This window comes from Passer domesticus, chromosome 10 (genome assembly GCF_036417665.1).
Source record: "Passer domesticus isolate bPasDom1 chromosome 10, bPasDom1.hap1, whole genome shotgun sequence".
Classification (NCBI taxonomy): Eukaryota; Metazoa; Chordata; class Aves; order Passeriformes; family Passeridae; genus Passer; species Passer domesticus.
In genome coordinates, this window is record NC_087483.1 from 19,605,374 (window position 1) to 19,620,976 (window position 15,603).

At 41.3% G+C, this 15,603-nt stretch overlaps 1 protein-coding gene across 4 annotated transcripts in view; it reads right to left on the reverse strand.

Annotated features, from left to right (window-relative positions):
- Positions 1-8,043: 8,043 nt before the first annotated feature.
- ITPRID2 (ITPR interacting domain containing 2) overlaps positions 8,044-15,603 on the reverse strand; it is a 40,496-nt gene continuing 32,936 nt past the window's right edge. For 3 of the 4 annotated variants that reach the window (XM_064434272.1, XM_064434274.1, XM_064434276.1), the window contains 3 exons: positions 14,642-15,022; positions 9,667-9,791; positions 8,044-9,281 (listed from right to left, as the gene is read on the reverse strand). In XM_064434272.1, the coding sequence (XP_064290342.1) occupies positions 9,681-9,791; positions 14,642-15,022 (492 nt within the window). In that variant the 3' untranslated portion in view covers positions 8,044-9,281; positions 9,667-9,680. Of the gene's footprint in view, positions 9,282-9,664; positions 9,792-14,641; positions 15,023-15,603 lie in introns of all 4 variants that reach the window. The other variant, XM_064434273.1, reaches the window with a different exon arrangement.

Here is a 15,603-nt window from a genome sequence, read left to right on the forward strand (position 1 = left end):
CCTACAGTTTTAGACTTTACTAAATCTCACAGGAAGATTTTTGGTGATGATGCTATGGAGTTGCCCACAATTACATGACACTTCTCTGGTGGGTTTGCACCTTAAGCCTGGTTTTCAACTGTGATTTCTTTTGGTGGGCTCCGTTTCACGTGACTCCAGATTTGAGAACACTCACATTTGAGCCAGCTCTCTGGGCTCCCTCATGCTAAGCACATCAACGGGCATCTCATCCTATCCAAGCAAACTGGGATATAGTGTTTACTCAAGATTACATTTTCTCTCCATTAACTCTAGAAAAAGGAAAGATGATTCAGAGTAGTTAAATGACTTTTGGATGACTAAAATTCAGAGACTAAATCCTACTCAAGGGTACAAAATCTGTGCCTCATTCCAAGACCAGGAAAATCATTTCGTCAATCATATCAATATTACTCCTTTGTGAATATAATTGATTTTCACTTGTCATTTTACATTAATTCAAAAGAAGCGTGTGAAACGACATCCAGCAATCATTGATCTAACCTACCTCTTTGCAAAACTCAGAGGAATTTGAAAATGTTCTTTGTTCAGGCCACTGAGAGCACTGAGGATTCTCACAGTTCACCACAGGCTGATTGAGTCACTGAGTACTTTCCCACCTGTGCCAGTGGAGGAGGTGGGGAAGGAGCGAGGATTGTGGGTGAGAACTGGCCAGACACAGAACCAACCAGCAAGGCAGATATGAAATACTTGTTTGGCTTTGATTTTACAAATTAAAATCATGGCACATTATTGGAACACCAGGCTGTTTCTGAACAGAGGCAGGCAAGCACACAGGCTAGCTGGTTTGGGAAGGACCTAATGAAGCTTAGGAGGTGAGGATACACTTTAGGTTAAGGATCCAGTTGGCTCAATGATCAAAAATAACTCTCAACGAAGGCCAAAATTCCCCTCCTCATCCAAATCAAAGCTACTGTGAACCATAGTGGTTCCCAGCTGACAGCTAGTAGCTGGCAACTTTCCTGTGCAATTTCTTATGATAGTTTAGGTGGCATTAACTTAGACTTTTGAATCACAGAAGAGTCTGATTGGTCAGGACCTTCTGGAGATACTTGATCCACCACCCCTGCTCAAAGCAAGGTGTGAGACCAGGTTATTCTGGGACCTCTCAGTCTGAATCCTGAATGTTTTTGGTGCTTAAGTGAAATGCTTAGCTTCACTTACCACAACAAATGAAAGAGAGTCACAAAACACTGATATTCAGCGTTTCATATGACCATTTTTAAGCCTTCACTATTCGTACAAAGACAAAACATAATTTGTTTTACAGACTTCCACAGTTAGAGCAAGAGTGCAATTGTAAAAGTTGTGGTGGCACAAGGAAGCCTTAGGCACTAAAGTAAGAGAGGCACACTCTGCTTTCACCAGGACAACTGGAGAGTTGTTTTCAGGACAGTCTCATTATCCAGTTTCACAAGTCCTTCATGCACAGATGTGCCATTATCTTCAACTATAGCTTCAGGCATACCGGGGTATATATACACACCACATACACAGGGTTACAGGGAGGACATAAGCAGGGATCTGAAGTTGTGGCTTTCCTCTTGAACTTTGATACTTGAAGGAAAATAATGTTTGTTTTTGCCGTGAGATACCGTGAAAAAAATGTTTTCCAGATGCATTGCTACTATAAATATTAATAAATTGTATATTTTAAATATCAAGTTTCTCTAGACAATATCTGTTTTCCATAAAATATCTATTCTTGATGTCTATGAAACAATGTATTAAATTATACAATTGTAATTCTAATGTGTTTTACTGATCACAGGAGCTATAATTGTCACTGCAAAGGCTTAACATTTCTTATGTTAATGATAAAGTAATTTTTAAAACTATATTCAGACAGTAGAAATTTATTAAAGTGTTAAGCACTCAAAGGATTATAACAGTGTGTTTCAGCTCTAGATTGCTGGACATTGCTGCCCAAAGGAATTGTGTTGCAAATGCATTTTTATTAATGGTATATAAGAAAAAAGCTCAACAACCTTACAAAAATCCCAAACCAACAAAACCACTTTTTGGCATCTTCTGAAGGGACACAGACAACAGGACAGACCAAAACACAAGGACTAATCCTTAATGGGGCTGGCTAGGATTGGGAGAGAGGCTCCTAAACAACCTGATGAGGAGGAATTTGCTTCCTGCAGCTTTTCTCCCTGTGCCTACTTGGAGCTGGCAGCCCAACAATCTTCACATGCACTAATACAATAACAGCATTTTTAAAACAGTGTAAGAGGCATAGTGAGAGAGCACTCAGATATAGCATTTCAGGATGCCTACCTTGTCTCCCTCTTACACCAATTTGCAGCATTAGAAGCCTGCAGGCAAAGTGTGCTGGCATTTTCTATAGACTGCATCATAGTCTGGGGAGAGCTGAAACACATTTAAGTACTGACACATCCTTGTAGTTCATCTTCTGTTTTTAGTGCACTCCCCACAATTTCAGTTTCAGATGCCTTCATGATTCAGCTAAAACTATAATGGAATTAAAAATAATAGGAACTGTCCAAGATCTTTCCTTCCTATGTCATTCACTAAGTTCTGGTATGAAGCACTGCCATTTAGAATATCCGGCTGTAGGGATGAGCTGTGGAAGCACTCGTGGCATAGCTCCTGCTTGAGCTACTTCCCTGGTGTCTTAGGAAATGTTTATATCTTGTTTCCAGCCAAAGACAAGACTTCTGGGATGGCAATTCAAGGGTCTTGGTTCTGCACTCTCTTTGCACAATTTTTGTTGGGGCTCTGATCTGCCTCAGCTCCTCTGGTGTGGTCAGAGACTACTGCAGCATCACTCTGGAGAGGAGAGCTGGTGTTCCTTGTAAAACAAGGAGCCTGCTTAAGGCTTTGGCTCCTAAATTCACCAGTGCAGATGCAGAGAAGCACCAAGTTACAGTACCCTGATCCAACAGGGGGCCTTTGCAGAGCAAGGGCTCAGCTTGGATGTGGCAATTCTCCTAGACACAACTTTAATCCCCATTGTAGCCACTGATATGTGAGTGGTTTAACAAAGATATGTTGACCTGTGCTTCCCCTGGGCTCTCCAGCTGCCCTCTCCTCACAGCACCATGTCCTCAGCATGGTGCTGGGCAGCCCAGCAGCATCAGAGGGAGAAACACTGCAGAGCACTCTGGCTTTCTGCTACAGCCAAAAGGGCTTCAACGTGCCACTTCCTTCTGCCTTTTCCTAAAAAACTGATGAACAGCTTCTTCCCTGCCTCTGCCCAGGCAGGGGCACCAGTTTGCCCTTTGGGGCTCTGCACTGTGCCCCACTCATGGGTGCTAAAATCAGACAGAAGCCTTCCAAGAATAAAAAATTGCATATTCAAAATGACACTGAAATTTTCCTTTCCAAACAGCATTGCAAACAGGGTGACTCCCACTGAGCTGCTGGAAACACAGTCTGCTATTTATATATAGAAAATGCAAAGAATTTAAAATTTGCCAGGGCGGTAGAATGCAGAGCAGATCTCATCTGCCTCATGAGTACCAAGTGCTGCCACAGGCAGGTCAAGAAGAAGAACAGAAAGTCTTTCTGAGCAGTGACAGAGTCAGTGGGACATTCAGTGAGAGTTGTTGGCCTGGTTACAGTCTAACCCAAATTTCCATTGCCAGTTCTTATCCATAGAATATCAGGTTTGGACTTGTTTATGTACTAACTATATATGTGGATACATAAAGCCTAGATAAGTAAAAAGATACAGCTATTTCTATTTACACAAGCTTTTTAGTTAAGATAATAAATAATTCCTCAGCAGTATGGCTTTAATCAGAATCAGTTTAAAGTTAGTTTATCTGACCACAGAAGAACTTACACTGCCTATTCCAGTCTTCCTCTGATATTCACAGCTCTCCACACTTCAATGTAATGTACAAACATTTACTGCTAGATCCTATCCACTACCATCAATAGAATACACACATCCAAAACATAGGAAATGAACTGGATTAAAGGGACGTGACCTGAGTACACAGTCAAAGGGTTCTTGCCTAATATGGTTCAATAGTGCAGAAAGCAAAACTCTGGAACTCATTTTAGGAGGGTATTTCGGCAGGAAAAGATGCTACAATTTGCTTCCTTACAAAGAACAGAGTAAATCTAATACATCTTTCAATAAACAGAAATGTGTAGTGTACACAGGTTTGAGAATAAAATTATATTATTTCCATATTAAATCTTTAATGCAAAAGTTGACTGACTATATCACTGAATTAAACTGAAATATAAAATTCAGTTGTTACTGTATTTTTTAAAACAAGAATTAAAATAAAGGACACATAGAAGATAAACCAAGGAATGAATTTCCACAGTTTGAGTCTGATTTAGAAAACTCCTGTGCAAACACACATTCCCAGGCAGAAAATGAAAAGTCACCAAGTACCCACAAAAGCTCCGTATGCCAATTTCAGAACATGTTCTTAAAATTCTCATTTTGAATTTGAGACTCTTCAGATGTCCCTTTTTTCTTGCCTCCTCCTCCTCCCCCTCTGAGAACGTGCTAGACCAAAAGGTATCACAACAATCCTCAAGGCCCTGCCTGCAGCATCTGCAAGGGAGGGACTGAGACACACCAGGCATGCCTGGAGGACAGGATCTGGCTTTTGTGACCTGGGCAAGGTCGCTGAGGCACAATTATTTGCTATTTTCTATAGAGGTGCTGGGAGCAGCAGGAATGGGACTGCTTTATGAGTAGGGACAAGCCAGGAGCCAAGGCTAAGTGAGCTATCTGGTATGAAAATATCACAATGCCTGAGCAAGACCTACCTTTCCTAGATTGAACTCAGGTTAATCTGATCCGTAACCTTCTCTGGCACTGAGGTCAGGCTGACAGGCCTCTCCTTCCCAGGATTCTCCTTCCAACACTTCTTGCAGTGGGTGTCACACTGGGCAGTCTCCAGCTGGTACTTTTCTGGTTAACCAGAACTGATGACAAATGATGGAGAGTGGCTTGGCAAGCTCTTCTGCCAGCTCCCTCAGTACTCTTGAGTGAATCCCACCTGGCCCCACAGACTTGTGAGGTTTTACTTGGCACAACAGGTCACTAAATACTTCCTCCTGTATTGCATGGGGCTTGTTCTGCTCCCTGTCCCTGTCTAGCAGCTCAGGGGGCTGATTGCCTAGAGGATAAGTGCTCTGTCTGTTAAAGACTGAGGGAAAGGAGGCATTAAGTACCTCAGCCTTTTCTTCATCCTAGGTGGCGATTTTACCCCCCATGTCCAATAAATGATGGAACTTTTCCTCATCCTGCCTCTTTTTGTTAATGTACTTACTTTTTAGTATCTTTCACAGCAGTGGCCAGATTGAGTTCTAGCTGAGCTTTTGCCTTGTATTTTTTTTCTACATGATCTAATGACACCCTTGTGCTCTTCCTGAGTTGCCTGCTCCTTATTTCAGCCTCTTTTGTCCTGAGTTCCAGTAAAAGCTCCCTGTTCAGCCAGACCAGTCTTCTTCCCCACCAGCTCTTCTTCCAGCACAGGGGACGGCCTGCTCTGGTATCTTTGAGTTTCCTTCCTAAAGTATATCCAGCATTGCTGGACCCCTTAGTTATTAAGGACTGATTCCCACTGACACTCTCTGAACCAGTGTCCTGAGCAGGCCAAAATCTGCCCTCTACAAGTTCAAGGTTGAGGTTTTGTTGATCCCTCTCCTTACTTCATCAAGAATCAGAAACTATCATTTCGTGGTTCTGTGGTTGAAGGCTGTCTTGAGCACAGCATCTCCCACCAGCCCTTCTTTGTTTGTGAACAGATCTAGTGGGGCACCACCCCTTGTAGCCTTACTTACCAGTTGTGTCAGGAAGTTGTCTTCTGCACACTACAGGACTACCCCCTCTCCTCTGCTGGAATTTCCAGGAGATATCTGGCAAGATAAAGCCTCCCACAAGAACACAGGCCAACAATCGTGAAATATCAGGCAGGCACTTATCAAACAGTTCATCTGCTGTCTCATCCTGGTTGGATGGTCTGTAACAGACTCCCACCAGGATTTTTGCCTTGCTCTCCTCCCCCCCCTGATTCTCACCCACAGGCACTCAACCTTATGATCACTATCCTTGGCTCTGCACAGAACAAACACCTCCTAATGTACAGAGCCACCCTGCTGCCTCTGCTTCCTGGCTCATCTCTCCTGAAGGGCTTACAACCATCATTGCAGCACTCCAGCCATACAAGTCATCCCAGCACATTTCTGTGAGGAACACTATGTCCATGCTGAACAATGGCTCCCAGTTCCTCCTGTTTGTTACTGACACTGTTTGCATTGGTGTGGAAGCACATCAGCTGAGCTATCAATTCCACCCCAGCACTGCCACGCTGCCCCTAGGCCCATCGCTACTGAGCCTGGTCTTCTCTCCCTCCCCCTTCCAAGCCAGCTTAAAGCCCTCTCAAATCACCATTACCAACCCATGGGCTAGAATCCTTTACCCCTTTTAGCCAGTGAGCCCAGTCTGTCTCCAACGAGCCTGGTGCCACATGGACCATCCATGACTGAAAAAGCCAAAATGCCACCAATGGCACAAGGCTTTAAGCCACATGATCAGGTGGGTGCTCCCATTACTCCTACAGCCAACTGGCAATGACAAAGGTCCCTGTCATAGCAAACTTTAGAAAAGCATGCAAAATATCTCTGGCAATACTGTCTGCCTTTATTCACTGCAAATTTGGTTGACCAATATTTATCAGCCACTAATAAATCTGTCTGAATCTGCATATAATCCATACGAAATTCCAGGCTGGCAGAAAAAAAGACAACACTAATTTGCAAGGAAAGTAGCAGTCTGAATCATTAAACAAAATAAAAACTGTCCATGCTCAGAAAACCATTATGCTAAGTCATGCAGGAAAGGCACATGTTCAATAATGATGGCCTTTCCTAAGGCACAAACAATTGTCAATAGAAGTTGATACCAGCTCAACTTAACCTATATGACACACCCACTAAAATAATTTTTTTAAACAGTTTATAGGCATTTCTATATATAAGTGTCACTCAGAAATATTATCTGGAAGTGTCTTTAAGAATGGTAAAGATCTGTTATCCAGATTATGGAAAAACTGGTACTTTTATATCCATTAGTTTTAGTACAGTTTTTAGAAACGTCATTTTGAAATGTCTTTATTTTAAATTATAGCCAAACCTCAAAAATCTGACTTCCATCAGCTGGATGAAAATTTGGCAGTACTTTTCATTTCTCAGGATATATTAAACACTAGGGTTTGCACTGCTGAGATCAAATGTTCTTACAAGCTACATGAAGTACCTCAGAAACTCTGGGACATTACCAGCAAGTGACTTCTCTTGAGGGAGTAGCAGGAAGTCAGGCTGCTGTCTCCATGGAAGATGCTGCTGGCAGCTCCTGCTCAACTGCCACCATCTCCTGAAGTGCTTTCCTCCATCACTCCCTGAGAGCTGCAGCTGTCACCTTTCTTGGAAAGTCGCTGTGAGCAGCTCAAAGGCACAGGACCTACATAAGTGGTCAAGAGTGTTAATTGATCTGGCTGAGGGACAAGGGGAGCAGGCTGAGTAGGTTTTGGGTTTCTGCATTTGCAAAGGAAGGTTGCAGACACGTGGGTCTGGCTGGCTGATCTCCTGTGGTGTTCTGGAAAGGAGCTGCGTGCTCTTGCAAGCTGCAAAGCAAGGCAGAAATCTACTGCAACTACCACCTTGTATGGATTGCCATGTATCAGTGCTGCCAGAGTCGTATTTCAGCTTTTCAATGTGCAGAATAAGGTTTTCAAGAAAGCCCTGCCTCTACTTACAGGGAAAAACTCTGATGAGAGGTCACCTATCAACTTCTTGGACCAGCAACAGAAACCCATAACTTTAAGACAGTGGTTTTAAGTGCCAACACTGCTCTCACATTTCAGGGTCCTTGAATATCTGAAAGCTTTTTGGAAAGCCAAGTCCCAAGCTTTCCTGCTGTTCCCCACTCTGTCTATTGTTTGATCAAATCTATCTTATTTTGCTTAAGAGTAAACCACGCACAACTCAAAACACTGACACAAATTATAGGCAAAATAAATATTTTATTGGTTTAATATACACTTTTTAAAGAAATCAGCCCTTGTGTGTCTTCCTAACACAATTTAAAATTTTATAAACTTTTTCATATAATATTGTAATATTTGAAACTATTTTGATTAAAGACCTTGACATAGTGTGAAGAGTTTTAGTAGATGGAAAAGGCAAAGGAGTAAAGAGAGTTCAAGCACAGCCAAAAGGGATATTACATATCCACTAAATGTCTATTTGGCCACATAAAAACTCCAATGACTTCCAATTTTCTCCATTGGAACAATCAGATATTCACCAGGCTGACTGAAAACACACTCTGTGAGGGATGGAGAAGGAAAAGAGATTTTTTTTCCATTTTCCCCACAATATAAGCAAGGTCATTCATGCATTCCAAGTTGCAAATCCTAATTGCTTTCAGAAGATAGCATTTTTATTGCATTTTGGTTAATATGAAGCAGAACTTCTCTTGGTATGACTGCAAGTAGTCAACACCAAAAAAAACCACCCCAGTGCTTAAATAAGGCACTTTCCTATAAAGGGATGAGCAAACAGCAAGGAAGCGAATAAAATTAGTTAAAAGTTGTCTTCTACACAAAGATAAGGCTTTCAGTGTCAGAACTTTAAGTAGTTTTAAGAGTAACCTCATGTCATTCTACCACTCTGCTCATAGTAACCGCCTCAAGAATTAACAGCAATTTGTGTAACAGGATTGTTTCCTTCTTTTGAAGTGGCACTAAGTAACAGCAGTGGAAACCATTATTGGTTATTTCAAGCTCTTAAAGTGGATCAGTTATTGCACAATAAACACCTCATAGAGGTCAGTGTTTTGGGAGGGGTTGTTGTGGGGTTTTTTCTAATTTTTTTTAAAAAGCTAGGCTGAATGTGTACGTGTTATTTATAAATTGGTTATGTCTGGAAATCTTCAAGTTTCATGATGCATCATTAGACAAAGAAATTAGCTACATAAAAATTTACAACAGGGACATACAAATAAATACAAAACCTTTCAGAGTGACACAATTTTGTGGATGCTTTAAGGAAAGTAATGTTAAAGTGTCTAAGTCCTTACAGATGAACTCAAGGAAAGGTCCACATCGGAGAACCCAGCGCCAAACACAGTAGCCCATCTCAGCAGCTTTAACACTTCCTGAAGCAAAACCAACTTGACACTTTCACCGGTGGGTGCTGCCCAAAGCAGAATCCCACAGCACTTCTGACGACATCCAACCCTAGAGAAAAAAAAGGAAGATGAGGACCTAAATTAGATTTTTGGAGGTCTTTTATGTTTAAGTATGTATTTTGATACTATTCATATCTAAGGCAGGCAAACTGCAGAAATCCTCTTGCATGATGCATTCACAAAAAAAGTCATCACAGAGCACACTAAAACTAAAAATCAAGGACCACTCTATGAAAGCTGACAGTAGAATGGGCCAAACTACCAACCAGCTGACTTTCCAAATCTATCCAGGATTATCAGTATTCTCTGTATTTAATGAACTTCAAATTTGATCACTTATGCTTCAAGGAGAAAATGCAAACAAAGCAAAGAATGACATTCAACACAATTAAAATAAAAATAAAATCTGGTTCTTGCAGATCCCCAAAGATTACCTGTAGTACCAGTTTCACGGCTGTGCATCCTGTTTTGCAGTTGCAGATCTGCTTTGTGGTGATACAGCTGCTAACAATCCACTTACTATTTCTCTTCTTATTTCACCAACAATAGATTCCTTGATCTGAAAGGGATTAGCCAAAGTTTAAAGGCCAGTAATTTATATAAACAATGGATAAAACTAAATGATATTGCAGATATGTTTGACCACGAACATGTACCACTAAAATCCAACTTTCAAAACTGACTGGAAAAAACATTAGAAGAATGAAAAAATAACTGTAAGTAATTTTGAAGTTCTTGCAAATTGTATAAATGAAAACCAAACTAGTTCTATATTTCCAGATGGTAAATATATTTATGTTTTACACTTAGGATATCTGGTTTTATGCCAAGAAAAGAATAAACTTCAAAGTTCTGAAGAAAAAGTTTTAGGATATATACATCAAAAGTATCCCAAATGCACTACTTTTTGACAAGCTGTTATTCTCTTGAAAAGGAAGGCAGGATTGATCTCCTTCACAAATGGATTACACTGTAGAACAGGTCCAAGTCCATGAACATAAGCTGTTGTTTTCAAATAACTGAAAAGAAGACAAATCCTAATTGCATACTTTCAGCAGGAAAAACAAAGAATTTCAACAGTTGCTCACATCATCAATGGGCCACAGGGGTTTAATCTATGCCAGTGAAGGCTATTTTTTCACAGGATTGTGACAGAAACATTTACTCATTAAGTTTTATATAAAACACACCTAGGAGTTTCCAGTTGCAGGCATGTGAGTGTGGCTGAGGCTACACCAAAAAACAGCAGAGCACTGATTGCTACAGCAAAGAAAACAAAGGAGAAAAGGAGGCAAAACACAGTTCTACAAGAGCATATTATGCTGGAAAAGAGCAGGGAATGAAAAAGAAAACCAGTATGGGCTTCTTGCAAGTACAATAAATCTTTGGCACCAACTTATTTTTTTGGATGGTCTTCAGGAGGGACAAGTCAAATACAGTTCCAAGGACAAAGGAGGACAACAACTGTGAGAAGGTGCAGGGGGGTAAGAGCCAGAGCCTGGCCTAAGGTCACACAGAAGCACTCAGCATCCCAGTTAAGCAATACATTTTTCTTTTTCATGTTAGTCTCCCCTTTTCCCGGTGCGTCAAAAGGATTAAGCAACAACGTCAGAAGGGTGGCAGCAGCATTAGCAGCAGGTTATTTATCCCTTGTTCTCTTTGGCAGGCAATTCAATCCCTAAACCATTAGTGTGGCAAAGTTCCTCATTTCATTACTACTTTGCATCAAGCAGAAATTCAGAGACTGTAATATTATTGGGAAACACGTTTCCAGTTGGGTTGTTTGCTGATTAACAGACAAAAGAAAAGCCATTGTGCAATAGAGCCTGTTTCACCAACAGCTGAAAGTCCAGAGGATGTCTATGCTGATGCACACACTGATGTACAAAGCTTTAGAACCACTGTCAGCATAGTAAGGGCTCTGGGGTTTAGAAATGTAGGCACAGGGAAACCTGCAGACTGTCCAGAAGGCATAAGAGAGGCCTCCACCTTTCTTCTTCAGTATCCCATGGGGTCTGTGAGTATGCTACAGAACAGTCATTTTGTACCCTTCTCTCAACAGACAGACGAAAATAAACCTCACTTTCCAAAAAAAAAGCTCATAAAAACTTCCCAAATTAGCATGTAAATGATCTAGTATGACAGACAGTCTTGTAACAAAGTAGAGACTGGAAGCAAAGCAGCTCCTGTTCTATTCTCAGCTCTTCCAACAGCTTCTGGCTTGACCTTGATTATTTGAGCCCTCTGCTTCTCACCTTCCTGCCTGGACAACAAGGCCACCCTCCATTGCCTCTTTTCACAGCCTCTGCTTCCTCCCCTCCAGACTCAGCAAGGTCACTCCTGTGTGCTGAGCCAGCACTGACTCCTGCAGTGACTCAGTGCCACGCGTGTGTCGTGACCAATGGCCAATATTTGCCTTTTTCATTATAAATTATTTAGGGCAAGGTGCACCTTCTATTTGCGCTGCAGAGGGCACAGCCCCCTGCCAAGGCTTCCTCTGTACAGAAGACAGAAAAGCAGTCAATGAATGCTCCATCAATTACTTTTAGCAAGTGAATGAAAAATTGATCATTTGAAAAATGAGAGAACCACTCATTTATGCTACGTTGATAAAACACCAATACTCAATATTGCATTGGAAACACAGGATCACTCTCATTTTTTAACAGTAAACCAGTGACCTCTCTTCCTAGAAAAGAATTACCATTACTGCAATATTATGTTGCTGCTAAATAAAGAACTGATTGAGAGTGAAGTGCACCACTTGTTGCAAATCTGGAGATAGGTGCTCTTCACTGACCAATGAAAAATGGGAACCAGGCTTTTCACAGTGCTTATACTTCTGATCTTTCACAGTGCTTATACTATCTGAAGTAAATTTTCTATAATTAGAATTGCTTCCTACTCTGTTTTCTTCCCATGCCACTTCTTCATGGCAGCAGCTGCTGAGATTTTATGCTCAACATAATAAGATGAGGAACCCAACACCTGCACACATGAACAACCTACAGACATTTTGAGGGATGTTGAGCTAACATGGATGTGAATGGAAAAGGGATGATTCTCTGTCAGACCATCTCTGTCCCATTAAGACTCATTACAGCCTCTTAAAGCAGATGATGACAGGAAAATTATACATTTCCTTCAAGTGTAACTTCATTAAGTTTCATTTATAATGAAGAACTGTTAGCAAAATCAGAACTTCCACTGCTCATAAGCAGAAAGATCTTTAAACTAGAACATCTTTTAAACTGGAGAAGACCAGAGTGAGAGAGCCTCATGGCCCTCCTAGTGACTGTGACTTACACAAGTCAAGCAGTAAGTACTTCATGTGATAATCCTGTGGAGGCCAGGCTGTATTTCATCAAGAGAGCTACTGTTTGCTATTTTAACACTTCATGGTGCTGAATGTTTTTCTGAGGGAGTTAGTCCATTAATGCCAAAAGTTAACACCATGGGTTTTTTCATGGAACAAATAGTTACAGGTCAAAGTTCACATGCATTACAGCCCACCCAGGCATATCACACCCACTGCCTGGCTTCTCCCTCCCCAACATAAGGTCACACAGCTACAGAGAATGGGAGGAATGAGCAAGGGTTTAACATTTGTGAGTGCATACATCAAGAATGCATCCTACCAGATTTCTTTCTTTTGACAATGAAACTGGAATTCCTTAGCTAACAACAGGGCTATTAAAGCAAGGCACCATTTCAATTTATGCTCTGTTTTAACTCTTATGAAACAATAAAGATTTTCCTGATATATGTTTAATACCATGTTCTGGCTCTGCAAAATCTACCAAGTGCTTTGAGCCGACACATCTCCACTCTGACCTGCAAAACTCCTCATGCTGAGAATGTTGAGTTGCTCCAGAACCCACTGCCAATGAAGTCAAACTGAGGGACAATCTCTCTGTGTGCTCAAATATTCACAAAGTGAGTCAAGCTCTCTTGTTTGCTGACTACTCATCTTTGAATAGTAGCCTCTCAGTCCAGTGTTGATTCTTTCAGCATTACAATGTCCTCAGCGCCACACAACCCAAATAACAATCTCTGTGCAAAGAGTACACATCTTTATTTGCTGTCAACTAATGAAGCTAAAGAGGAACTTTCACAGAGGCTAACCTCAGAAAAAATATTGACTGAAATAATTCTGTCCTTTGACTTCAGCGTACTTTTTTTTGTCTCTGCTGCTTTTGGAGTACTTTTGAATTACAGATCTCCTTCCTATCTCAGTTTCTCCTTTAGCAACCCTCCACCATGGCACCACTGCCCTGACACATGGATTTTTACAGACAACCTGGATTCAAAGGCCATCCTGCCTTCACTGCAGAATCAGATGCACAGTGCAAGGTGTGCTAAATATCTCACGTGCCACTCTTCTGATGAGTGGCATGCATCTCATCCATTTCACAGACAAAGCTCAGGTAAAGCTGGTTCCAATTATCCCCAGCCTCAACACACGCAGACCTGGAAGGTACCACAGCATTACAGCCTGGCCTGTTGTACATTTCTAAGCATGACATCTTACCTAGCCTTCAGTGGTCTATGGCAGAGCCATGCAAAAGCTTCAAGGGACAAGCTAAAGGCTAAGTGTCCAGTGACCCTTGGCTAAAGTCTAAGTGCTCCTTGTGAAGAAGAGGGAATAAAATCTACAAATTCTTGATTCCCATTTCTGTATTCAGAGCTAAGTTCGCTCCACTTTTTCACAGGCACTTCTTTTCAGAACAAGTAGTTTCTTTGGCTTCTTTTCCCAGTTATATTGCCAGAGAGCTTTTCTGTCATGCCAGTAACAAAACACACAGTTTTAGTCGTGTTTCTTAACTTGGCCCACAGGAAAAATAACCATCACTTTCCTCACTTTCATTGACTGCCAATAAAACTAGTCCAATACAATTGGTCCAAAATCACTCAAACTCTGAAATAACTTCCCACCTGCCTTCAGCCTGTTTCACTTACATTCCTATAGTCCTTAGTGGTTGTGGTAGAGAGACTAGAAAATACACTTTGCATTTACTACAGCATTGTTTCAGAAACATTACTTCACCACTCAATGAACTCCAGTTTTAACAAGCAAACATGACAGAAATTTTCACTTGGGAATCTGAAATACTGCTGCTTAACCAAGTAGTAGAGACAGCAAGTTCTTTCCCAGCCATACTTAGCTATTAATTTACATGCTAACCACTACCACTGAAGAAAAGGTCCACTGCTTTGCACATAAACAGAGCTGTGGCTCCAACACCTAGTGACGTGTTCTGAGCTTTCAGACACAGCACAAGAACAGTATGGAGCCTTGGCTGGAGAGGGAAGAGAAAACCTCAGTGGACAGGAGTTACAGCCAGCCTTGTCTTTAGGTTTCAGAAAACTCAGTTCAAACATCCCAGATCTCAGCCCCTCCTTCCTCACCTCCCGTATGACTTGTTGCAGCTCCTCCTGCTCCACTGCTTTGTGGATTTCATCAACTGAAGGCATGAGAGGGATTTTTTCAAGTTTGTGCTCCACCTCTGGCTTGGAGTCTGCAAGATCCTCAGAGCTTTCCACTGGCTGTCCAGTGCCTGCTCTCAGCGGGGGAGTTGGTGTTAAGGCAACAGAGGCTCGGTACAACTTCTTGCTTTGACTCTTGGCTCTTCTACCTGTGTGACCAGAGCACACTGAAGAGGAATCCGAGTTTCCATGGGAGAATACCGACTCTGTACCCTCTGCTGGGAGAGTTTCCAGTCCAAGCTCTCCCAGTCCTAAACCAAGTTCAGACTTCAGAAATGACTGCTCTCGAATAAGCTCAGAGACCTAAGGATTCAGAAAAGAAACAGTCCCGGATAAGCAAACAAAAAAGTCTCACAGAGACATAACTATGTTTTCTTGCTATTTATTTAATCACTTACTCATTCCCTCCATGCAACAAATACAGCTATAAAATAAATATATCCTTTGCCTTTATGACTGCAACAAAGAGGATCATGAAAAAGAATGTGCCTTTTTATAGCCAACATAAATAAAAATTGTGGCTCTTCCCCAAGCCACCGACTTTTGCAACATGTAGACATCTTGCCAGAGCCATTGACAGACATACACGTAATGGCTTGATTTTCATTTGTTTGTTCTTTCCTTTCTGCAGTTTTTGAACTACTTATTTTCAGTAGCAGAAAATGCTCAGAAATAAAAAAAAAATAATTTTCCCCAGAAAATTCATGAGGTAGTACCACCATTTGTATCAACTAAATGAAAAAACATCTCACTTCCACGTATTCCTCTTAAAAGCTAACAAGCCTCTACAGCCACTTACATCTATAGTTAAACCTGCTTAAGGAAAATTGCAGCTGTTTTCAACAAAGCTATTTAAGGGAATAAGCATTTCTAAAATTATGTGT